The sequence below is a fragment of the Melanotaenia boesemani genome, chromosome 16 (genome assembly GCF_017639745.1).
Source record: "Melanotaenia boesemani isolate fMelBoe1 chromosome 16, fMelBoe1.pri, whole genome shotgun sequence".
Taxonomy (NCBI): domain Eukaryota; kingdom Metazoa; phylum Chordata; class Actinopteri; order Atheriniformes; family Melanotaeniidae; genus Melanotaenia; species Melanotaenia boesemani.
The window spans coordinates 8,612,179-8,637,712 of record NC_055697.1 but is presented as its reverse complement, the minus strand read 5'-3'; the positions used below and the strand labels follow the sequence as shown (position 1 = coordinate 8,637,712).

At 38.8% G+C, this 25,534-nt stretch overlaps 1 protein-coding gene across 5 annotated transcripts in view; it reads left to right on the top strand.

Annotated features, from left to right (window-relative positions):
• Nucleotides 1-21,317, top strand: part of cpeb3 (cytoplasmic polyadenylation element binding protein 3) — a 44,335-nt gene extending 23,018 nt beyond the window's left edge. For all 5 annotated transcript variants that reach the window (XM_042009575.1, XM_042009574.1, XM_042009573.1 and 2 more), the window contains 6 exons: nt 1,239-1,406; nt 3,195-3,284; nt 12,098-12,216; nt 13,815-13,929; nt 14,330-14,511; nt 16,962-21,317. In XM_042009575.1, coding sequence (XP_041865509.1) covers nt 1,239-1,406; nt 3,195-3,284; nt 12,098-12,216; nt 13,815-13,929; nt 14,330-14,511; nt 16,962-17,189 — 902 coding nt within the window. In that variant the 3' untranslated portion in view covers nt 17,190-21,317. The remainder of the gene's footprint in view (nt 1-1,238; nt 1,407-3,194; nt 3,285-12,097; nt 12,217-13,814; nt 13,930-14,329; nt 14,512-16,961) is intronic.
• The last annotated feature ends 4,217 nt before the right edge of the window (nt 21,318-25,534 follow it).

Here is a 25,534-nt window from a genome sequence, read left to right as displayed (position 1 = left end):
GAGCTCTCCTAAACAAGCTTTCTTGTAATTTCTTTAAATAGTCTTCAGGAATGATTCTCCAGGCTTTTAAAATGATTTTTCAAAGCCCTTATTTGAATGCATTTTATCTATTTTCTGTCAAGATGATCCCATACTGCTTCTATAATGAGGTTTAGGACCTGGGGAGGAATTGTCACTCCATCGGACCTTTTTCCTCTAATTTTCAGTCCAGTTCTTGTATCATTTGGCATTAGCCTGTTCTGCCTGTCTTTTCATAGACTATTTCTGTTGAGGCTTCGGCCAACAGTATGTGGATAAACTGAAGGTCCAAATGCATCACTCAGGTTCTGTGTCAGGTCACTTTAAGATATCGTTTATCTACTGTTGATTTTTTTTTTTTTTTCTAAGGCCGGACACTTCTTTTTTTTCTCCTCTACTTGTCCAGTTTCGTCAAACTTTTAAAGGACACACTGCACATATGGCACACACTGAAATAAGCTAAGTTATTTTTCTAATAGCTCTTTGGAAATCATCTTGTTGGTGCAAAAATTATATTTTCTGCCTGTCAAACTGTGTTAACTGTGATGCTTCTTTGCACCAAGCTGCTACCTACAAAGTTAAGTTTTAAGTAGCTTAAAAGAAATAATATAAAAAAATTATTTCTGTGAAAATGCTCAGGTACAAGTACTGGACTCATAAAAAGAAGCCATTGTTCCAAAAAACAAACAAACTGAGCAACGTACAGGAAGTCTGGAGAAACATTAGCATACTCAAGACCTCTTTAAAAGATTACAAAAGAGTTTGGCGCTTTGGAAGCAAAATGCAAAGAAATGAGGACTGGCTCAGGACTTTTTCACAGTTCTGTATTTTTCCATCAGTTTCACATGCATTGAAAGATAAGAGATTTTCTGTTGCTCCTGTAAGAAACTGCACTAAATAAAAATAACTTGGGAAATTATTGATGTCTTTCTTCATAACTTTCAGAAATACATCTACTTATTTAGGTATTATAGAATATCTTTATTACGTAAGAGTCAGACTGAATGAGTAAAACCAGCTGAAAAACAAGAGTTTAGCCAGACCTATGATAGTAATTTCTAATATAATAACTGCTGCTGCTATAATGGCTTCCATATGTGAGAAATTCACTGTCTCTTTCACACCCTCCCTCCCTTCTTACTTCATGCTCTTGCACCTCTCTGTCTTCCCCTTTTATCCTGTCTGTCTTTCTGGTGTCCTCCTGTCTTCCTCTCCACCAGGTCGTTCCTGTCTTTTTCCCTTTGAAGATGGCTTCCTTGACGACGGCCATGGTGACCTCTCCTTGACTCCAGGCTTGAACTCCCCAACCCGCTGTCAAAACGGAGAGAGGATGGAGCGCTACTCTAGGAAAGTCTTTGTTGGAGGCCTCCCTCCTGACATAGATGAAGGTAAATAAAGGATTGTTTTTCATTTCCACGTGAAGAGAAAGGTGTTCAACCAGCTTTGGGCTCTTTTCTGAGTTAAAACCATTCTGCAGCAGGTTTTTCCTGATGCTTATTGGGCAGAACCTTCACAGTTGAAAGCCTCTCTGTTCACCCTGTTTTTTTCTGGTAGGGTGGGAGGTTGCCACTTACAGTTACACAAACATATGCAAACTTTGTTTTCTTGACACTTTTTATAAAAATTAATTACATGCATTATTTAGCCAATTGTTGTGTTTTTTTTTTCTTTTATAACTTTTAAAAAAGCCTGTATTCTTTGGAAATCCATTTTGGGAAATTTCCATTCCCAGCTGATTTTTGACTGTTTATCAACATTAGAAGGAAATTTAGATATATGTTTGCTGTGTTGCTTAGTAATATAAAAAATGGCAACTCGCATAGCTGTATGCGTTAAATATTAATATCTAATTAAGCAAAAACTAGCAGTTAGTCAGATGAGTAGCATGAGCAGACATACTGGAAACTAGCTTAGCTTATAAAGCCAAGCTAACAGCCTTTTCCATGTAGCAATCTTTGTTCTAAGCTAAGCTAAATTAAGCTAAAGTCTTTATTTCCAGTACCCTTTTATTATTTAGCTTAAATGCCAACTAATAAACAGATTTTTGTTGGTTTATCAAAATTAGCAAGAAATTTAGAAAAGTGTAGCTGCTTTTGCTGTCTTGCAGAGTAAAATGAAAAATGGAAATACACAAAGATGTGTGCATTATATATGAAGCTAAAACCAGACAGTCAGTTTAGTACTATAAGCTGATACATTTTAAACTAGTTTAGTTTAATAAAGGGGGGGTATAAAGCCAAGCTAACAGCTTTTTCTAATAGCAATCTTTGTTGTAAACTATGCTAAATTAAGCTAAAGTCTGGATTTCCTGCACAATTTAACTGCTTTGTTTATGATGTTCGACTGAAAAACAGATTTTTGACAGTTTATCAAAATTATAACGAAATGCTAAATTCTATACTTTTGCTGTTTTGCCGAGTAAGCTGAAAAATGGCAATATATGCAAATTCTTGCATCAGATATGAATCTGAAGCCAGCAATAGGTTAGTTTAGTACAATGAACATATTCATGGGAAATTACTTTAGCTGATATAGCCATGCTAATAACTTTTTCCCAGTTGCAATCTTTGTGCTAAGCTAAGCTAAGTTAAGCTAACCAGTTGCTGATTCCTAGTGTGAATCAAAAGCCAATTAAGCTTTGCTGGATGGATAGCTACAATGACACAATACTAGAATAAAAAAAGAACAATACTAGAAGAAAAAAACTTAAGCTTTTTCAGGATCAAAGGAAAATGCCATTTTTGATGCCAGTAGAGCTGGAGAAGTTTTGAGGGGGAAACAAAAATCAAACCAAACTTTAAAGTTTACAGACATTTTAAATACTTTAAGTTTAATAAGAGATGTTTACTTTCATGTATGTATGCAGATTAACTAGAACATTTACTACTGAATTCATGCATACTGTGTGCCCTAAGCAGGGTGAAAAATTCATGCGTTTCCACCACCAGGCAACCTAGTTCAGACTGGATGTGCTTGGCCTGTGTTCCTGTTTAATGCAGTGACTAGTACTGCAACAGGAACAGGGAAATAAAACAGAAACTGTATCTGTCTTAGCACCGAGTGTGGCTCTATGTCAAGTCCTCTGTATCTATATTACATATACAAGCACCAGTAGGTCAAATTTTATGAAAACAACATTTTATTTATTTATTCTTGTCTTTGCTTTGTTTTTGTAGATGAAATCACCAACAGTTTCCGTCGTTACGGGCACCTGGTGGTAGACTGGCCTCACAAAGCTGAGAGCAAATCCTACTTCCCACCTAAAGGTAACAGCAGGTTCTCTGGGCAGATTCACTATTTTCCCATCTGTTATCAAAGTCTGCACCAATAAATAACACCTTAGGTGTATCGCCATGCTAGAGTTTTGTAAAGGGTCATATTACCAACAAGTCAAGGCTCAAGCTGGGCAACCTTGAAGGTGTCTGTTTATGATTGAAACCCCTGTTGTTATTCCATGGAGAGACACCTACAGTATATAATGACTCTTTAACTCGCCACCAAGAGTTTTGAGCCAAGAACAGTTTGTTTGAATGAGTTTGAAATTTTGTTTTCTTACTGCAAAGAGTCTCAGGTGTCATTTTTGGGTAAGTAATCAGTAGCATCACCCTGCTTCGAGCCTCTGCATCACTCCCTTTGGCTTGGGAGCTTCAATGTGTCATATTAGGGATGCTATTAAAGACACTCTGGAAATAACTCGCATTCCATAGGCAGATGGTAATATACTGCATCTGGAGGACCTGTGAAAATATCTGTCAGGTTTTTCCCCCACTCTCATTTTTCACCCTCTTCCCCTTGATGTATTTTTTTAATACTTGGGAAGTTTATTTTAAATAGGCTTTGCACCAACATCCAAAGCCAAGAGGAAAAATGAAGCATCCTTTTAGGGGAATGAATGAGCTAATGTAGCTGGAGGACGCCGCCATGTAAGGGGAGAGGACATAGGGGGGGCTAGAGATCTGTCCAGTGTTCTTTTCTCACTCTAATTTAGATCCTCCTCTCCTGAACTCTGTGGGAAAACCATTGAAGTATCCTGTTTATATCACACTCTCCATCATTGACGGCAAGGGAGCTTGGACAAATGCCTGGTGGTAGATTTTTAGCGCCTATAGCTTCAGGGTTGGTGTGTGTGTGTGTGTGTGTGTGTGTGTGTGTGTGTGTGTGTGTGTGTGTGTGTGTGTGTGTGTGTGTGTGTGTGTGTTTGTGTGTGCGCGTGTGTGTGTGAGAGAGTGTGTTCTGTTGCCATGTGGTCTGTGAAATGAGTAATATACAAATGTAGAATTCTAGAGGTCATCAACCTTTCCTCCTGTTATATGTCCTTCCAAGCTTGACCGAATGGAAGGTAGCTGTCACTTTCCGTTCTGCTTCGCATTAAGCTGCCTGCAGCATGTGTCTGTACAGTTATGAAAGTGTTTTGGTGTGGATGAGTCATATTGTGGCTCAGTCTTACTTCAGGGCGAAGGGTAAAGCTCTTGTGGTGCTTGGGGAGAGCTGCAGCCAAAAAAGGGAGGAAGTAGAGACAAAGATGAGATAACTGTGTTACCAACTTTTTTTTGGACTTTTCCAGTTCTGGTTTCCTTTTTTACATTCATTGCACATTATTGTCAGTAGCTGGGTTGTTGGAAACTAAGCATTTCTGTAGACCTTCCTTTGATCTGAAACATCTTAGCATTGCCTCATCAAGTGCATCTCTTCCACAGCAACGGCGCTTTACAACAACAGGTATATATGCTCCGGCACAACAAAAAAACAGCAGGAGGGGCACAACTACAGGCCCAAGCTGTATTAAGAGATTAAAGCTGCATTCATCAGCCTTCATAGAATGAATCAAAAGGCTTTGTGACAATGAAAACATCAATTAAGGAAATAGGTTTTATTGTCTTTTAGCTCACTGTTTTGGTTTGGTGCCCCTGCAGTCTAAGTGGACAGTCACAGCCCCCAGTAGCCTCTTTACCAGATGCAAGTCTGCTCAAGCTTAAGGCTCATTTATGCTCTTTGTGCATATGTAAATTGGTATCTATTAATTATAATCTATTATAAGAGGTCATTTTCAAAAGTCAAAACATCACTGCCCACATACCCCAATGTGTCCTTTATGTTGACATGGTTGTTTGACAAGACATCCGCTAGAGGGCGGTGCAGAGTTCAGAGTTCACTTCCAAGTCTTCAATAGCATTATAGATAACTTGGCGACAGCGAATAAGATCATGATAATGCACATTCTCAGCAAGAGACATGAAAAGAGGCAAAGCAGTAGATGGCTGTGGTCTATGCAGCTACACATTTGCAAGCTCTTTAAAAACTAACTGAAATACCCATGAAATGAATGCAGAGGATGGTTAGAAGGGTCTATTTGTATGCTTATAAATGAGCTTTTATGGTTACATGTGAAAATACAATCATTAGTATGGCAGTAATTAATATTTGCGAACTATGATGTACTTCTACAGATTCATAGTATCTTAAATTATCTGATAAATGATTGAAATGATTATTTAAATTGTTATTTACTTTTCTGGGACTCAAAGCAACATTGAGAATTGTGTCTGATCTGACAAAGACTAAAATGAGAGATGATAAAAACCTTTGATCGATATCCTCTTAAGTACGACATCCCAGATATTCCCAAGGATGGAAGTAGTTTCTAAGTAATAGTTGTCTCTGTTTTCCCCATGAAGATGACAAACAAGTTTTTTTCTTCTTCCTCAAAGAAGCTCAGTACAACTACTTCTACTGAATTACAACCACAAGCAGTGTAGCCTTTGCCACTATCCGCTGGTAACACTACTAATCAGCCCAATGTAGTCTCCTCCACATTTCTTTTTTGAATGGAAACCCTGTTAGAGGCATGCATCCAAGTTTTCTATATAGCAATTGGGGCATGGTTGGTTTGCTATGACTCCCATGTGACTCAGATCCTAAACATGTGGCACTTGCGTCAAGTCGTGACTCACACTGGGTATCAAACGGCATCTTTTAGCAAAAAAAAAACAAAGGAAAAAAGACTGAGCAACTGGTCAATGTGGTGCAGAGAAAAACTTAAAGCTACACACATTTTCTCAGGAACTAGTGGAGAGCCTAACGAACTTACAAGCAAAGCATAAAAGTTTTAATATTTGGTTGTGTCTGGTCATGTGGACATGGGTACCTGCTGGTTGACTTAGTTGTCAAGTAACTTTTAAACCAACCAATTGTTCTGTTTCCCAAAAACAGCCAAATATTGATGTTTAAAAGTGTAATAAAGAAACAATGTAAAATGATGCACCTCTATTTGAAACTGCACAGCTCACCACCTCACTCTTTAAAAAACAAACATCACCATGGTGCTGTAGCTTTCACCCTCTTGCCTTAACACTGTCATCGCTATTGTTGGTGATGAGCTTGAAATGTTAGGAAGCTATTTCTGTCTGTGGCTGGGGATAAAATGAGGAGGAGGAGGGGGGGCTATGCTGTCTGCATGATTGAATGCTGGGAGCTATAAACTGATGAAAATGGTAATGCTAACGTCATACTGTATTAACCAAGCCTCCAAAAGGTTACAACTGAAGCTTCTCTCCACTACGGTTGAACAATCACCAATTTTTATAATGTCATCTGCATACAGATCTATCTAATGCTGCAAGAAACCAATGAGCTAGATTTTTATATCTTTCTATATTACCCAGGCCTTGGTTTATCTTTTCACCCTCGTGTTAGGATTATATCCAGTGAGTGACTCAAACTGAGATGATTAGTGACACCCAATTACTCTTCTCTTCTACTCTATCACTGACTGTTTTTTCATTTGGACCAAAGCCTCAGCATCCACATTTGTTCAAGGAGAGCAGATGTTTGTGTCTCCCTTCGCCCACCTCTTCTCTTGCTCTTCTTATTTTCCTTCAGCTGTCAGCAGCTAGTCTATTTACATTTTGTGGCATCATCACTTCCCTCTTCTGATTTAAACCTCTCACGTGATACGTATGGTGACCTACATAAAGGATTGAAGTCATCCATCCTTTCAAGTTTTCTTGGTAGTGTTGCAGATATGGTTCTTGGGTCACTTTGTCAGCTGGACTGAGCAGATGTTTGAACCGTCTTGTGGAAACCGAGTTTGCATACACGAATGTTCCTAAGTTAATCATGGATTTAAATGTCATCATCAAAGCCGGAGAAGTGTACAACATGATTGTGCTCACTTCGTCTAGCCATCATGGATTGGATTTCGACAAAGCTAGTGGTTGATGAAGTAACTGGGAAGAGATTGGTCACTACTTACAGTAATGACTGCCTTTTAATGACTTTTGCCCAACATAGTTATGTAGATGAATAGAAGTGGAAGCTAACACCAAAGAGCAATGCAGCTCTGTGGCTTAATTGTGTGGAATGATGGATGGATGGATGGATGGATGGATGGATGGATGGATGGACGGGTGGACGGGTGGGTACTATTAATCCTGTGAGGGAAATTTTTCTGTTAAAGCAGCAGACATCAGATTAAAATAAAGAACAGATAAGAAAAAAGTGTGAACATATAGAGAAATAGAAAAAAACTGCCAGTAACTTTAACCAAACTACCCAAATGGTTCTTATTGGCCAGACTTAAACTCCTGAACCAAGCAATAATACAAAAAAAATAAAACTGATTCAATTACACTTTTATAAAAAAAGAGACATTTCAGTGCAAACATTAAAAGATCTAATCTTTCTTTAAAACAATAACCTCTTTTGAACCTTTTTAGAGGTGACGTAAATGTGAGGCTCAAAACACAAATTGTTGTCAAGAACCAGCCCCAAAAATTTCTAGCTGTTCACCTTCTGGATGGCAGCTGCTTTAATAAAAGTAGATGGGGGGGGTTGGTGGAGACTTTCTAAAATCGATGACCATGTCTTTGGTTTTAGACACATTTATTTAGAGGAAAAAGTTATCACATAATGTACACAATATGTACAAGAAAAGCCCAAAAACCACACAAATAAAATAAAATAGCTATACACACAAACTATGTACAGCTATGATTATAGGTTGTTGGGTATGTATGGGTAAATGCAGAGATGATGATCACCTCTCACATGTGGAGGACGTATTGTACAGGGTTATTGTAAAAGAAAGGAATTATTTCCTAAACCTCTCTTTATGACAGCGGAGCTGCAACAGTTTGTGAGAAAGAGCTCTAGATGTGAGGAATTGTCCATAATGGAGACCAGTTTGTTCAGGGACTTCCTGTCTCTAACTGTCTCCAGTGTCTCCAGGTTGAGTCCAATGATCTTACCAGCCTTATGGATCAGTTTATTGATCCTGCTGGCATCCCTGGAGCTGATGCTGCTCCCCCAGCACACCACAGCTTACATAATGGCACTGGCCACCACAGACTGCTGAAGATGTTCTTCATCTTCAGCAGTTTGCTGCATACATTAAAGGATCTGAGCTTCCTCAGGAAGTAGTCTGTTCATCCTCTTTGTGTACACAGCATCTGTGTTAATCCTCCAGTCCAGTCTGCTGTCCAAGTCCACACCCAAGTATTTATAGCTCTCTACAACCTCACCCAGGATCCTGATGGACTGGTGTCTCCTCCTAAAGTCAATACCCATCTCCTTCATCTTGTTCATATTCAGAAGGAGGCAGTTCCTGCTCCTCCAGTCAACAAAGTTGTTCACCAGCTCCCTGTATTCCTCTTCCTGTCCATCTCTGATACATCCAACCACCCCAGAGTCTACAGAGTATTTCTGCAGAGTCAGAGATGTCTTTAAAATCAAAGGTGTACAGGGTGAAGAGGAATAGTGACAGGGCCGTCCCCTCAGGTGCTCCCATGTCACCGACAACCATATCAGATAGGATGTTTCCCAGCCGAACAAATCTCTGTCAGATAGTCAGTGATCTAGAAGACGGTGGACGTGGTAACACCCCCCTGCATAAGCTTCCCACTCAGTAAAGATGGCTAGATGGTATTGAAGGCACTGGAAAAATCTAAGAACATGATTCTCCCACTGCCTGCACTACCATCCAGAGGTGAGAGAGCACACTGCAGCTGATAGGTGACAGCATCCTCCACAATATTTCAGAGCTTTCATATGGCTTTATAACAAAATACACACATACACACACACACACACACACACACACACACACACATATATATATATATGTGTGTATGTGTGTGTGTGTGTCAAGATCAGATTTTACATGGTTTTTCTTACATTTTAAAGACTTATCAGTAGTTTTTTTGTTCCTTATTACACTTGTCAGTGAATTAAATATGAAGCTAAATCTATGCTATAGCTAGCACTAGCTTAGTTTATCACTTTTTCATTAATAAAATGAAATTAAACATTTAAACAAAGATGAATTCTAAAACGCTGAGTTAGGTAGATGGTACTGCCTCCAACTAAAGCTAGACCTTGTCTGTGTTTTCTGTTAGTAAATTTTAAAGGCTAAGTAAGTCATTGTTTAAGGGAAAATATATCTACTGAAGTACTGGCTACAGGTAGTAAATATTGTCTAGTTTCCCTGAAATTTGACAAAATATCACTGCAGTACACCATTGGGCTAACAGTGCCGCCACTCATGAGTCAAACTATTGGTCTCCACAGCAGAAGAAAAAATGCACAAAGTCACTAGTTAGTCTGCGGAATTCTCTGTTTATCTGTAAACAGCGCTCTTTAGGGTTGAAAGCACTGCTGGTGCACATATTCCTTGCTTGCTAGATAGTGTTGGGAGCTCAGCAAATATGCTCTATAAATCTCAGGCATGAGCAACTGTGGATCTGCGCTCGCCTCCTGTGGCATAAGCCTCCGCACTGCCCAAGGCTAATGGAAAATGAGAATCTCAGCGCTGTTCCGACTAAATATTAGTGGCATAGTGCCCCATGGAATTTGTAGTCTGCAGTAGGTACTGAACCAAATTAGTGAAAATGCATTGTAATATAATGTGATGCCATTTATTTGCACAAGTTAGAGCTATTTTAAAGCAGGAGGAGCCATAATAATTGACAAATATCACCAGATAGATCCATGAAGATCCTGAGTGTTTTGTTTTCTATAAATATGAATTTTGTTTAATTCATGACAGTCATTTTTATTTAAAGAAGCAGGTTAGCCTGGTATATATATATATATATATATATATATATGGTGTAATATTTTTTGCCCTTTCAGGTGTCAGTGACTCTCACATGGCATTTTTTTTCCTGTATTAAATAGATGTGTGTTTATTTTTATGAATTTCTGCAGCTTTTAGGGAAAGTCCATTCAAAGTGTCAGTTTTTTTTCATCAGTCTCCACACTCTATCTGCCCCCCATGCACCTCCTGCTTACCAGCACCTCCCCACTATTTCTGAACTTTTTGGTTTGTAAGGCACTCATTCATGCTGCTTCTCTCCACTTATTCCACCTTTCCCCTCTTTCCATCTGTCTAACTCCTCTCTCCCTCCTCCTTCCTCTGTGTCTCCCTCCTGCCCTGGGTCATGGAACACACTGTTCCCTCCCTCTGACTCTATGAGCTGCTGGCTTACTCTGCCTTTTCATGCCTTTTTCCCCTCCCTTTTTGCTATGCAAGTTGTTTTCTCTCTCTCTCTCTCTCTCTCTTAGGGAGATGTCATTGCTAAACCACATGATTTCTCCCAGTGACAAACACTTTATGCAACACAGAGACAGGGGTCTAATGTCGGGTGATGATGAGGCACGTGGAGTGCAGATACCAAGACACAAAATTCCCTTCATGTCCAGTTGAATTGTGTATTGTGATGTTTGGTACTAATAGGTGTTAACTATTAAAAACAGAGATAAGATGGTCACTTATAGTAGCTTACAGCATAGCACTATCGCATTCAAAGACTTAAGTTTTCTTCCTCAAAGGCATCATATTGTAATGCTTTAGCTTCATGTAGCTTATGGTAAATTTGCAGAATTTTCTGCTCATATAATGCAAGATAACTGGTCTCACTGCTGAAGACTGTCTCATCACTGTAATGAGAGATGCCATGTCATGCACACGCAGCAGCTTATGCACCTGCTTGTTTTTTTCTCTGATCTCCACCTTTGACGCTTGTTGCTTTTTCTCCTAACTTGTGTTTCCATCCTCCCTCCCGTCTCCTGCCCTGACACTCGCACTCAGACACATCCTCAGCTCATTTGACCGGGTCTGTTGAGTCAGGCCTGTATTTTGTCTTTCCCCGCTCACCTCACATGACAGCGACACATTGTTGTGTGCCATTTTTACACATGAGTTTTTTTTAAAGTGACAGGTTAGTGCATACTTTTGCAGAAATGATTCATGGGGTGGGGGTGTGATCTTTGCACTTATGTACTCAGCCTACTTGCCCTTCTCAAACAGCATCTCATATTGCCCTGATACATGCATGTTACAGGTGGTATACTCGAGCTGACTGTGGACCAATATCTTGTAGCCAAGTATTTTGCAAAACAAAAAGTGGATTTGGACTTTTGGATTTAGTTTTTTCTGTGATATTCAGTCTATAAATCAAATCCCAATTGCTCACCAACCCCTGTAGCTCCATGTGATGGATGTTGCCTATTGAATCGGTTTTCTGCCACTCTTAAAATGGCTTAATAGCTCTGACCTTGCATAAAGTCTCTGCTCTCAATGCTGAATAATTCAACAGTACAGACTGTCTGAATTGCTCTTTCTTTCTGCTTCGCAAGGACATCACCAAACTCTCCCCACCTGACCTGTCGCACAGGATGACCTGTGGTGTGTTAAGACTGATCAATTTTGCATGGTTCCTTCAGGAGTGAAGCACTCTCAACCATCTATTCTGAGGCAGCACAGGAAGCAAGGTGGCAGGATTGGTGCGATTCAGGGAAGCAGGCAGATGAAAAAGGGTGGAAAAACATGGCATGCAGTCATATGGCTGCGTTAGGGCCCTACTTGTCTGAACCTATCAAAAGTTACAAGGGGAAAAAAGTACATAGCCTAGTCATGGGGTTGTGTATTGTACAATGGCGACACCGAAAAGACTCAAACCTACCAATTCATGCCCAGTAGAGAGACTTTACAGCATTATACTCAGAATGTTGTAAACACTACATGTTATAAAACTGTTGGTGTTTATTTTTAAGCCTTAAATCTGAGTTCTTGCTCTTCCAGGCTATGCCTTCCTGCTGTTCCAAGAAGAGACTTCTGTTCAGGCCTTAATCGACGCCTGCATCGAGGAGGACGGCAAGCTCTACCTATGTGTATCCAGCCCCACCATCAAAGACAAACCGGTAAGTGGAGAAATTCCTCTAGTAAAAATAGCATGACAACTCACATGTTTACAAAGCTTTTTATGATATGGCAAGAACAAAGGCATATCTAGAATAGAACAATAGAGGTTCTGCATATAGCATTAATGGTTTTGCAAGTCAACCAAAATGCTATATTAACTAAAAAAGTGTTGAGACACTGTATGAGCTTTTTTATTTGTCCATTCATTCACACCTCTAATCAAGCGGATCATTTTTGGGGTTGTTGGGGCTTTAACCAACGACCAACTCCATCCGTCTGTTCCTTAGTGTCTGAGATCTGTAGTACTCAGTAACCCTCATAGCTCGTTATTACAGCACGAGAGGGCACGCAGTAAATAGTCCGAGAGCTCAGACTACACACCAAACTAAGAGAAAAATATCTGACAGCAATTTTGTTCTCATACACTTAGAATCTGGTCTATGGTCAAGACTAAGACAGGGGATCAATTATCTAATCTTTCTAAGCTACCATCTTGTCATATGTTGAACTGGCCCATGCTGTTAAAAAGCACACCACAGAATAGGTTGCTGGATGGGCCACTGGTCTTTTGTCACAATTGATGTTGTAAACGTTCCATCACATATCATATCAATAAACCATTTAACTGTGTTTTTTAGCAGCTAAGATTAAAACTGCTGCTCATATGGCCAATATTTCACCAACATTTCTTTCTGTAAAGGCAAAACAAATAGAAGCTAGATTTCCTTGTTAGGATAGAAAACATTAAAGAAAGTACTTGTTAAGCATTATTAGCTCATTTATTTCTTATTAAAAGTGAACTATACAAATAATAACATTTGAGAGCAGTACAGTTTTAGCTTTCTCCTTCTGAGGTACAGTGAATGCAGAATCATGTGAAGTTGAAATAAAGCAAAGATGCAGAAGGAGGGAGCTGGATGACCTATGTTACCAGAACAGCTCAGTAGGTAACATAGAAAAGAAAATGGAAGGGTTGTGATTTGTCAGTGTTTTTCAGTTCGTAGTGACTTCAGATGCCCCAAAATACCTTGTTAATATATGTTTTCCCCTAATATGTCCCTTTAAATTTCAGGGAATAACTTTTAAAAAAGGATTATCCTCTGTGGACAATGAATGCATGAAATTTCACAGCAACCCAAGTTTATTAGATATTCTTTTACTAAAGAAATAACATTTGAAATGTTTGCCATTGCACGAGCAGCTCATTAGCAGAACACCAGGAGCTCCAGTGCTCCATTTGTGGTTGTACAGGTATAACAGAGATTAAGAGTCGCCTTCATTTGGAACCAAAACATCCTTATAGAGGCCTCTTTATGGTGTATGGGAGGAAAATGTTTTTTGGGACCAGATGATGTTTTTAATTTCAATACCATGAGAGACCACTGGTCAAAATAGCAGCAGAGCAGAGAGGCAGTTTTGTATGCAGCGCGTCTATAATCTGCTTTTTAAGAAACACAGGAAAGACACGACTCCACTGTTTATGTACTCTGTCTTTGCAGCGGTGGATTGACTAACCTTGCCATCCAGCAAACATTACTAGCATGTCAGAAACCCACCAGAAGCAAATAGAGTTTTTTTTTAAATCTTTAATACACAGGTTCAGATCCGTCCCTGGAACCTGAGTGACAGTGACTTTGTCATGGACGGCTCCCAGCCTCTGGATCCCCGCAAGACCATCTTCGTTGGGGGTGTGCCACGGCCCCTTCGTGCAGGTAACCTGCAGATATGAATCAAATATCTTTTCTGTGAGCTCCCAAAGCCTCTAAACTGGTTTTATAACATTGACTGGCATTGTGTGCTGAGGCCTGAGGCCATAATGAAAGTTCCCCCAGCGAGAAAGCAATCCTCATCTTGGGTTTCTAGGAAGCCAGCCCAGTGGTCATCATGTTAAGAATTCATGGTGTAATGGAAGGTTCAGTCTCTGTTACTGGGATAAGCATTGCTGACTTGTCTGCAATATGACCCCAGCTAATTACCCCCAGCAGTTTAAAAATGCTGCTCAAATGAATAGTGATTTCTTAATTAATTAACTTATTTTATTTTACATCAAGTACAACAAAAGCAAAATCCCTATCATCCCCCTCCACTCACATTTTCCCGTTTTGTTTCCAGTGGAGCTGGCTATGATCATGGACCGGCTGTACGGAGGTGTTTGCTACGCTGGCATCGACACCGACCCAGAGCTCAAATATCCGAAGGGAGCCGGCCGTGTGGCCTTCTCCAATCAGCAGAGCTACATCGCTGCAATCAGTGCCCGCTTTGTTCAGCTGCAACACAACGACATCGACAAAAGGGTGAGCGAGTTCATGAGCTTCATTCACATTGCCCCTCCTCTGAGGGAAAGCAGCCTCTCGGCCACAAGCAGGAGTTTTCACTCATTCCTATGGCAGAACTTTGCTCAAGTTCTTCTTCAATGTATCAGAGCTTTCATTATAGCCAGGTCTTCAGCCAACTGCTCCGTGCAGCCTACAATAAGGGAAGGCCATGCCTGGCTGTGTAATCACTATGGCCTTTGGCTGCTGGAGTCCTGACAGATGTTTCAAGTTGCGCTCACATAGAGTTGGTTTAATTATAGTAGTTTCCTATACATGAATATCTACTGGGGCTGCACTGCAAACATGTTTATTTTAGGCACACTGGCCAGCTGCACCAAGACAGACTGTGACCAAGGGAGACTGGTTGTCAGCCAGGAAGCCAAGCCTTCGCAGGGCGGGGCTGCCCTCCCCACCCTCAGCTATAGTCATATATCTTCAGAGGGGGTTTGGTTTGTTTCTGTTGTGACTGAAACTGGGTGGTATGCAAATAATGCTCAAAACAAGCAAACAAAAACAACACTTAAGATGACATCAAAGTCTGAATTCAGACACTAGTCATTTTATCACGTCCTTGAAATGGCTTACTGGCAGTCATTTATTTTGTTTTATAATGTAAATTTTTTTTATTTTCAGGAATATAGCAGAATGATTTAAGTTGGCTGAATTAATCTATGGTTACTGCAGGCCACAGAAAATGAAGCACAAGTGGAATGCATACTTTAGATTCATGACTTCAAAGCTGCGGTATGAAACGGGGATGCCAGCTGCTGCCACATGCTCTTTTATTTACTTATTTCCCTTCTTCAGTATCACAGTTCCATTAACCGTAAATGGCTTTTGATGACGTGCATAGAGGGTTATTTATTGAGATCAGCCTCATGTCTATTGAGTTGATATAAGTATATAATAACATGGCAGAATTACCTTTTTTCTATCTGGCTTTTAGCTGATATTGTTCTATAGTTTAGTCAGAAAGACTGTGTCCTGCTGTTGAAGCGTAACCTTTCATTTTGTGGCCATATTGTAACAAGGTCGGCAATCCATCTCTGTGTGCTCATATGCGGAGGCGTCTCCATGACGACTAAGCTCTCATTTCTTGTCTCCTGGCTTAGTGGATAAACTCATTTCTCTGGATGAAAGGAGGATACCTGTGCAGAGATGAGCCTGCATGGGATCTGTGGATGCTGGCTAACACATCTGGACAAACCAGGCTGTTATTGGACAGAAAACATCCATAACATCCAGCATATGTTAGTTTTATAGATCATAGACACAGTGGTAAATTGGATGAGAAGAATATGCTGCACCCATGATACGCTACTTTTCAAAGCAGCTTTTAACTGTCAGTTCTCACTTAAAATTGGTCAAAATGTTAGTGATAAAGTTTTTTTAATTGTCAAAATAAGCAAATGCTTGTGGGGACAAAACAGCTGAGAGGCACAGTAACGTGGTGATGGAAAAAATGTCTTTCATACGAATCTGAAAAAAAGGTTAGTTGCTGCCACCCTTATGTCAATTGTATGGTGATTTGTACATGCATTCCTCGTCTCCGAGTCAAAGGGTGCTGGACACTGTTTATCACAGGGCTTTGAGGTTCATAACAAGTTTTAGACTTTGTCTATATGAAGGTTAAGACATTGGCATGTTATTATTATTATTTGTCTGCCTCCTTCCCACCTCTTAACCTTTCTCCATCTGAAGAGATCACGACCTTATAGTCTTTGTTCACAGGAGATTCCGGATTTTAATTACTTTTAAATCTATTTTTTAATTGGTTTGAAATTATTTTTCAAAACCTTAGTGGGTGTCCAGCTCCGGTCCTCGAGGGCCACAATTCTGCTGGTTTTCAATGTGTCCCTGCTCCAACAAACCTGACTCAAATTGAGTCATTGTGCAGAACATCATAGGCTGTTGGAGCCATTTAATTTGAGTCAGGTGTGTTGAAGCAGAGAAACAATGAAAACCTGCAGGACAGCGGCCCTGGAGGACCGACTTTGGACACTGTTTGAATGTATGCTGTTTGTGTGTGTAAATTTTAACTCTGCTGTTGCTATCTTGACCACGACACTGCTGGAAAATATATGTTTGAATCTCAGTGAGGCTATAGTAAGTGTTGCTGTGGTTCACGGCATTTTAGTATATGTATGAAGGGGTCCCAGAGGAAAAATGGTTGGGAACCACTGGTTTAGATCAATGTAATACCAGATCGCTAATATAGGAGTTCTGTTTTGACTGTTGTATTGAGACTTTTTTGAAGACAGAGAAGAGACAAGCTCTGACTGGTGGCTGATTGCTTAGTCACCTATACATCTGTTATATGAATAGGGGTGGCCCGGGTGAGTTTATGACCCCTGGCCTAACTTTTTGTCCCAGTCCGGCCCTTGTTACAGAAGTGGCTTTTTGAACTTACTCTTTTCGCTTTCCATCAGGTGGAGGTGAAGCCGTATGTCCTTGACGACCAGATGTGCGACGAGTGCCAGGGAGCACGCTGCGGGGGGAAGTTCGCCCCCTTCTTCTGTGCCAACGTCACCTGTCTGCAATACTACTGCGAGTACTGCTGGGCCAGCATCCACTCACGAGCCGGTCGAGAGTTTCACAAGCCACTGGTGAAGGAGGGGGGCGACCGCCCACGGCACGTGTCCTTCCGCTGGAGCTGAGAAGGGGTGGCGTGGGTCATGAGTCTGACCTACCCTCGTTGATCCCAGAAAAAAAAAACCAAAAAAAACAAAAAAAACTCCTGCAGCCTGGGGACTGCGCTGCTAGGTCTCCCCTCTCACAGCACCCCCACCATGCTCCACCCTGCTCCCCACAAGGCCCTCATGAAGAAAAAGAAAATAAAGCTAAACGGACACCATCATTTTCACATGACTGTAACTACCACAGCTCTGAACTCATTGTCTAGTGTTCCCTTCTGATGAAGCTTTGTGGAGAAAATGACATGCAAAACTCCATCAGCTTAGAATTTGCACTTTGGCACAGAATTTCACTGAAAACACACACACATACACACACATACAAAATGATATGTTCAAGACACCAGGCTACTTTAGGTTCCCTGTTCTGTTGACTGGGTGGTGTGGTACGTCCCGTTGGACCCCTCCCCGTGCTAAAACAGAGGTGGGACCATATGAATATTTAAAAAATATATCTATTTTTTCTTGTTTTGTAACTGTCTATACATATATAGATAATTTAAAATAAGTAAAAGGAGCATGCACTTATTTTCAAAAGGCTGTAGCTATATTGCCCCTAGTAAAAGAAAAAAAGAATTACCAAAGGCAAATTAAATTAAATGAAATGCAAATGGAAAAGCAAAATAGGTGGCATAAGATGTAGCAAGATTTAGCAACTATGTAGTAGTGTGGGTCCATATCGCCCAGAGTAAAAAATTAAAATAAAACGGATATATTCGCTCTCAATTTTGACTCTAAAAATATTAATACCTCATACAAGCAAATCAGATTAATTAGCTTTTGATTTCTAAGTCTTTATTTTTATAATAACATTATTTTTTTAGTATTATGTAAATGTAATGCTGCAATAGCTTTGCTGCTAAATCCATGGTATAAACGGATACCATAAATACTTTATTCAGGCTAGGGTGTAGAATAATAAAGAGCAGATCCAGGGGAACACCTGGGATTTCAGAACGACTAGCTGTCTCGGGGGGCTTCTCTCTCCGAGTGGTGGGGGGGGGGTCGCCCCTAACTGCATGTTTCTTTCAATCAAGTTGCTGCATGCAATAGACTCTTCAGTAACATGTCTACTATTCGATTCTGCCCATGTTTGCACAACTCACAATAAGTTCCACTCGCATGAAACTGGACAGAAACTGGGAAGACTGGTTAAAGGAATCATGGCAACTCCGTGTCAGATTGAAGGGTGGGGGCGGGTGAATAAATCATCTAATAATCACAAATCAAATTAAATGTAGGATTACCATTTAAAACTGTCTGATAGGTGAAGTACTTTTTTGCAGTGATTGTTGATATAATTGTGCAATTTTTTATACCGTATGTAGTTAGATCTGAGTATGCCTAGAACTGTGATTCGCTTTAACTGTTGTTTATGTCCGACATAGAAGTCCTGTGAAACTTCATAACTAGTGTATGCACACATATATATATATATATATGTTCTCTTGCACACACATACACACATAGAAAAGCCTCTGGACACACATGAACACACACTTTTGGACGACTGTCTTTCTTAATCGCACAAACAGGCCTGCAAATACGAGTCTGACCTGAAGAAGAGACGCAACAAATGTGAGCTTAAACCTTAAACTGACAACTGAGGTTGTTTTTTCTTTTCTACTTTAGTTATTGTTCCACCTTCAGCAAAAAGCAAAAGTTTAGGTCCTAGAAACGCAACCAAAGAGCTCACGCATTCGGCTTTGAACAGACTTCGTAAGAGGGTGGTTTTTGCAAAGAAAAACGTACAAAAAACAACAAAAAAAAAAAGACGTTGAAGCTACTGGAGAGTTGAGGTTGATATAATGAGCCCCTGCACAATGCTCTCACTAAAAAAAGGAGGGGTTTGGGGTGGGAAAGGGGGAACAGTGTTGCTCCGAACATGCATATGTGCGAGCTGGGGGTTACCACATTTATCCAGATTTTTTATTTTTTTCCTGCAAAGCTTGAAGTAACAGACCTGCTTAAAAAAACTAAGTAAAATAAAAGGTGGACATATATATTTTTTAGTTTTTATCCATCAGGAGTGTGGGTTGGGTGGTAGTCATGAATGCAAAGCATGGAAAATTAATTTGCTTTTTGGAGGTGGGCAAGGCGGGGCCGAGTTACACTGTGTTTTGTTTTGTTTTGTTTTGTTTTGTTTTTTCTTAGCAGTTTTGTGGACAATCCAAACAGGATCCTACACCATTGCAAATTATTGCATGTTGCCCCTTTACCCCTCTTTTTTTAATTTTCATTTTTTTTTTAAAACTCCCTGAGATGTGATTGTCCTGTCCTGGTGCCCCGCAGTCCCTCTCCTCTTTCTTGACTTAGTCGTAAACTGTTTTATTCTTTCCCGCTTTTTTTGTTTCTTGTACAAAGAAAGCTAATTGAAACTAGAAAAAAAAGAAGAAAAAAAGGGGTTAAACATAAGTAATAATTATAAACATCCCTATGAAAGTGAATTCTGGGTGTTTTTTTTTTTTGTTTGTTTTTTGTTTGTTTGTGTGTGTGTGTGTCACATTTTTTCCCTCCCCACACCCAGACAGGTTTTCTATGTTTGTTCCTTCTCTATGGTTGATATTTGTTATGCACTACACTTTGTATCTGAACAGTTTGACAGTCAGCAGTTGTTTTTGTTAAAGGACAACAAAGAAAAAAAAAGAAGACTACAAAGCGTGCTTTCTGACTGGCAAGATCTTTTGCAATACCTCAATTTTTGAAATATATTAGGAGAGAAAAAGATATTTTCTAAGTAAGTTTATTCAGATGAAAAAATATATATTAATTTAAATTAAAGAAAAATGATTTAACAGATGGCAGATTTTTTTTATTATTATTTTTTATCATGTTTTTTGTTTTCATTTTAAGAATTTATTTTTTTTAAAAAAGACAACAATTGAAGGAGCTAGAGCTTTATAACTAATATAATGATGTAGGTAGCGAGAGTATTGTCTACTTTATCACAGTGGAAGCTGGAGCAAGAGTCCCACTGGTCGAACCGGTTGATACATCAGAGAGAACTCTATAAGGAAATCAACTATCAGGTGCTCGGAGAGGAAAAATTAAACAGATTTCCCACTTTTTTGTATATTTATAATCAATCATTTACTATGCTGACCAGAGTTGTGAAAGAGACCTTCTGTTCGTTATTTTTTTAAGAGAAGTTTTTTATGTTTACTAAAAGTATGTGCTCCCTTTTGTTTTGTACAAAAAAAATGTTTGGGGAAAAAAGCAACCCTGATTTCTTGGCCTGTCATGGTTGGGAGAGAAATAAAGAGAAGACTTGTGAGAGTCACTGAACAGCTGGAGGTAGAGAAAGAAGAATGTTATTTTTAAACACAAAAACAGACACAAATGTTTTCACCCGTAACTTGATCGAAAGCCCCCAAGGTGCATCAATTGACTGGTGGCCTTCTATTCACGTAAGACTTGAATTAGTCCCATTTTTTTAAGGCTAACAACCTTGATTCTTTGTTGTAATGTGCAATACTGTTTGTACTGTTTGTAGAAAAGAAGAAAACAAGAAAAAAAAGAGGCATAAATCTTTACTGCAGAATTATTTTCATTGCAAGCATTGTGATTCACTAAAATCATTTTCTACTGTGTATTTACCTACTCTACCTGCTAGTACCTTCCAGTAGTAATGTAGCCTTTGTACGGAAAAAGTTTTCATTATTTTTAGAAAGTTTTGCTAAAAAAGAAAAGAATTTAAACATATTTGCATTTTTATTTCATATTTTTCTTTACACTTATTTCTCAACCATTATGGGGGAGACTTTCATATCTGGTCACTGTCATTAATATTATTTTGTATTTTTACTTGGAATAAATTAATTTTATGATGATAATTCTTTAAAAGTATTTTTTTTTTCCATTTGTTCACTTTTTCATTTTTTGAAACTGATAAACTTTGTAATATTGTTACTAAAGTGTCTTGTTTCTTGCTAAGCTTTATGTGTTAACTCGCTGATGTTGCTTACATTAGTGTGAAAATGATCTACAGAGATCTACTCACAAATAAACAGATTGGTGATTGGTGCTGTATAAGTGATTCGCAATGTAAACAAATGAATGGGCAATAAAATAAAAATGGCAGAATGGAGCATACATGTAGTATGTTGTGATGTAATTGTGTCAGATAAACTCAATCCACAGACCTTGACTTCTGGTACTCATATTACAATAACTGATCCTCATTGTTTATGTGGCCACAGAACATGTCCCCTTTTCTAAAAAGTCATAGCTACCTTATTTAGGAATAATCTAAGTGAAGAAATACAGTTATTAGAAGGTATTTGGTCATTTTTCTCTCCTCATCTGCCTTGTAAAGAGCTAATATTTCTTTTTAAAATTTGAAAATAAATATGAATAAATGTTTAGGTGTTTCACATTTATCTTTCGTTTTATAAACTAACAACTTAAAACATTTGCCAACATTTTTTTCTGCTCCTGTTATCATGCTAGGTTAAGCTAAAGAGTTGTTGTATTTGGCAAAGTTGTTAGTTTTATTTTATATTACTTTTTTATTTATGAGTTGTACTTTATAAAAAATAGGTTTAGAGAGTCTTGCTATTTCTCTTTGCGTTCCAGTCATCATGCTAAGTCATGCTAAAGGATTTCGCTCATGAAGTATAAAGCTGCAGCTGATTAGCTTAGTTATTTATATTAATTTACAGCTAAATGTTGAACAAAATTATGAAATTGAGAGGTTTAGAAAAGACCTTTCTGCTCCAGTCATTACGCTAGATTAAGCTACAGCCTTATGTTCATCAAATATGAATTAGCAGCTAATTAGTATAGCTGTTAGTTATTATTTTTATTTTATTAAACAGACTGGCCAAATTGAAGAGAGTTGGGAAGGCCATTTTATTCATTTCTGCCTCAGTCATTATGCTAGGCTAAGCTAAAGGTCGGTTGTTCATGCAATTTAAAGCTGCACCTAATTAGCTTATTTATTTATCATGCATATTGAAAGAATATACCATAAAGTAGAAGTATATAAAGGTCCACTTTTTACTTTGTTTCAGTTAATATGCTAGGCCAAGCTAAACAGTATAAAGCTGTGGCTAAATAGCTTGGCTGCTCTTTTTTAAATCTATTGTTTTGGGGGGGCGGCATGGCTCATGGGTAGAGTAGTCGCCTGTAACCGAAGGGTTGCCAGTTTGATCCCGGCCCGTCGAATTCATGTCGAGGTGTCTCTGAGCAAGACACCGAACCCCTAATTGCTCCTGATGGGTCATGGTTGAGGGCCTTGCATAGCAGCATCCGCCATCAGTGTGTGAATGTGTGAATGTGACGTACATGTAAAGCGCTTTGGATAAAGCACTATATAAGTACAGACAATTTACCATTTACATAATGACAAAATACATAATAAAATTTAGAGTGGCAGAAAAAGCTAAATTTTCCCTTTCTAATTTAGACATTACAGTATGCCTGACTATGCTAGGCTTATGGATAGTTCTGCAACTAGGTAGCTCAGCAAAAAAATCATGGAAACATGAGAAAACATACTACAAATTTTCTTTTGCAGTGGTGAAACCAAGCTATTTTCCTTAAAGACCCATTTATGCAACTACCAAAAAGCTCCCCCCCATCCCCCCATCCTGCACAATACTAAAACCATGACTGACTTTACACTTTTATTAGCTAGCTTCTTGCTAGTCATGTCCTAAGATAAAACCAAAGTAAACATAACTATCAATGAATCAGCTTCACTGTATTATTTCTCAGGCACGTTTCATTAATGAAATGGTGCAGGATAAATCAAAGTTACCTGGAAAGACAAACTACGCCACTACTGTAGCTCTGCTAGCTCACTGACCCCACTAAATAGTACATGGACTAAAATTAATTAGATGCTCAAGGTGTGGCCTACTATCGCTGCTGTCGGGTGCAAACTTGTGTCCAAAACTGTTATGTTTCAAAAAGTTAATAAAATGTCATGAAACTTGGTATTGTGTTTTACATAATATATCTTTGGTTAAATATTTGTAAAACTACAGACAGACAAGGGTGACCAATAGTACTGATTTATGAAGGAAAAAGAAAATCACAAATTTTGGACATAAGAGGTTTTTTTCTGACAGCAATGCTATTTTTTATTTATTTATTTATTTATTTGACTAAGGATTTACATCTTAAAATATTTTTGTATAGCAGAGTTGGATTACCTCCATTTATTCACTTTAGTACCTTGTTTTGAAAATTTTGTGGCTCCAACAACGTCAGTATCATGTTAGAAAAAATTCCAAATGATAAAAAAAAAAATCTAAGTGGATACATTGCAGCTCATCTCTCGGTGGACATGGCCTTAATTTGAACAATCACACACAACAAGACTCAGATGGGGGAGAAATGATCAGCTCCTCTTACTACAATAGAACCAAGTTTACAGTGCAGCTTACTTCCATTTTTATTATTGCCTATATGTGACTCATATCAGTCTGAATGGTTGAAATCAGATTTTTTCATATTCACTTTCATATGTGATCCTAGATGGGATACATATCTGATCTGTGTGGAATCGATCTCATTCTGAATGGCCGTGTCGCATTTCATCCACCTGAAACTTCACAGAAGTCAGACAAACATTACAATTCTGCTGTCCTAGGACTTGACCTAATAATCCTAAAATGTTTTTTTGTACCAGGCTTTAAACTACTTTAAATATTTATTTCTGCTGTGAAGTTGGTCTTTTTAACATGGGAGTATATGGGGATTGACTCTGTTTTGAAGCCAGCCCCTGGCGGATGAGGGTGAACTGCAATTTTATGCATTTCCACACATTTTACCACCGGAGGTCGCCGCTTGATCCCGACCCGCCCACTCTCCACTCCTTGATCACCCCATTAAGATGATGTTACTGTTGACATTTGTTAGTGGGATGAGGAGGCTTCTGCTGTTGTCAGCAGATGGGACATTTCAGAGCTGAGTCAGAGAGAAACATGCAAAGACACAAACACAGCACCAAAAATTAAAAACTATGATAACTGTGTTTAACTGTTATGTGTTTTCTTCTTTCTGCAGGTGATGGCTACCTGACATGGACACCCTTCAGCACCCAGCCCGTCCAGCTGATAATCAAGGTCAGCAACAAGCTGATCAGCTCCCTGTTCACCCCGATCCTGCGTGTCTGTAACTGCCTCAACGGTGGAAGCTGCCTGTACGACAGCATTACTGAAAACTACCTGCAAGGAAAGTTCCAGGTACTTCCATTTTCTTTGTTAAATTGCTGCAACGGCCTGACACACACACACAGTCAGCAGAAGTCTGGGATACTTGAGTTTGATTGGTTGTCTCCGGTGACCCAATCAGTCACCATCCACCATTGCAGAGCAGCTCTGCTTCAATTAAAAATTTACAACAGATTCCCAATGGACACAAGTTAAGATACACCCATAAGTAAATGATGAGTCATCAGCATTTTTTTTAGTTTTCCAAGAAAACTGGTAGGATACCTACAATATTACCTGTTTTTCTTTAATCGAGCCAAATACTGGCATATAGATAACATATAGTTCAAAAATCATCTGATGATTTTTCATGACACCTTTCAGTCCTTCATGCCTAAATTAAATTATAATTGTACTGATCTTCTCTGCCAGTGGCTAACAGCTTATTATTGAAACCTTGAAAACGCATTGACTGGTTTTTACCACAAGTGGACCTAAACATTTCTTAACTGTCCCAGTCGTGGTTTTAGTTGTTTTTAATTGTTTCAGTTGCCTTATTGTATTGTTTTATTGCTCTACTATCATGCACCCAATTCAGTTTTAGATGTATGTTAGTTGGTAAAGCACTTTGGGCAACATTAACTATTGAAAATGTGCCATATAAATAAACTTTACCTTTAAATTTTTTTCTTTTAAACAACTGTATGATCTATGTGCAAATGTAAGAGAAAAGAATATGCTTGGTATAATACAACAATTTTGTGTATTCTCTATAAATAATTGTATTCCATGTGTCTAGACTTGGACAGCATTCTTTATGTTGACTTATGTTTAACGGATCTTCTAACTGTAGGTTAAAACTGTATGCCATGACTTAAGATTAAATCACTTCTGGTTTTATAATTTTTTTGCAGTAAAACTATGATTGGAAAACAACAGAGTTCAGTTCTGCTAATCCTTAAAATTTTTTCAGGTTTTATATTTGCCAACCTTCAGTTTTCCTTTTTCTCTGCTAACCAGCTAATTAAATGTAGCTTCATGATGCTTTTTCCTTTCTCTGCAGTTTTCATTTCCTGTGTTCTGCTCTTGATGCTTTACTGTTATTTGTCCTCTTTGTCTTAGAAATACACTTAAAATCACCCTTCAGGA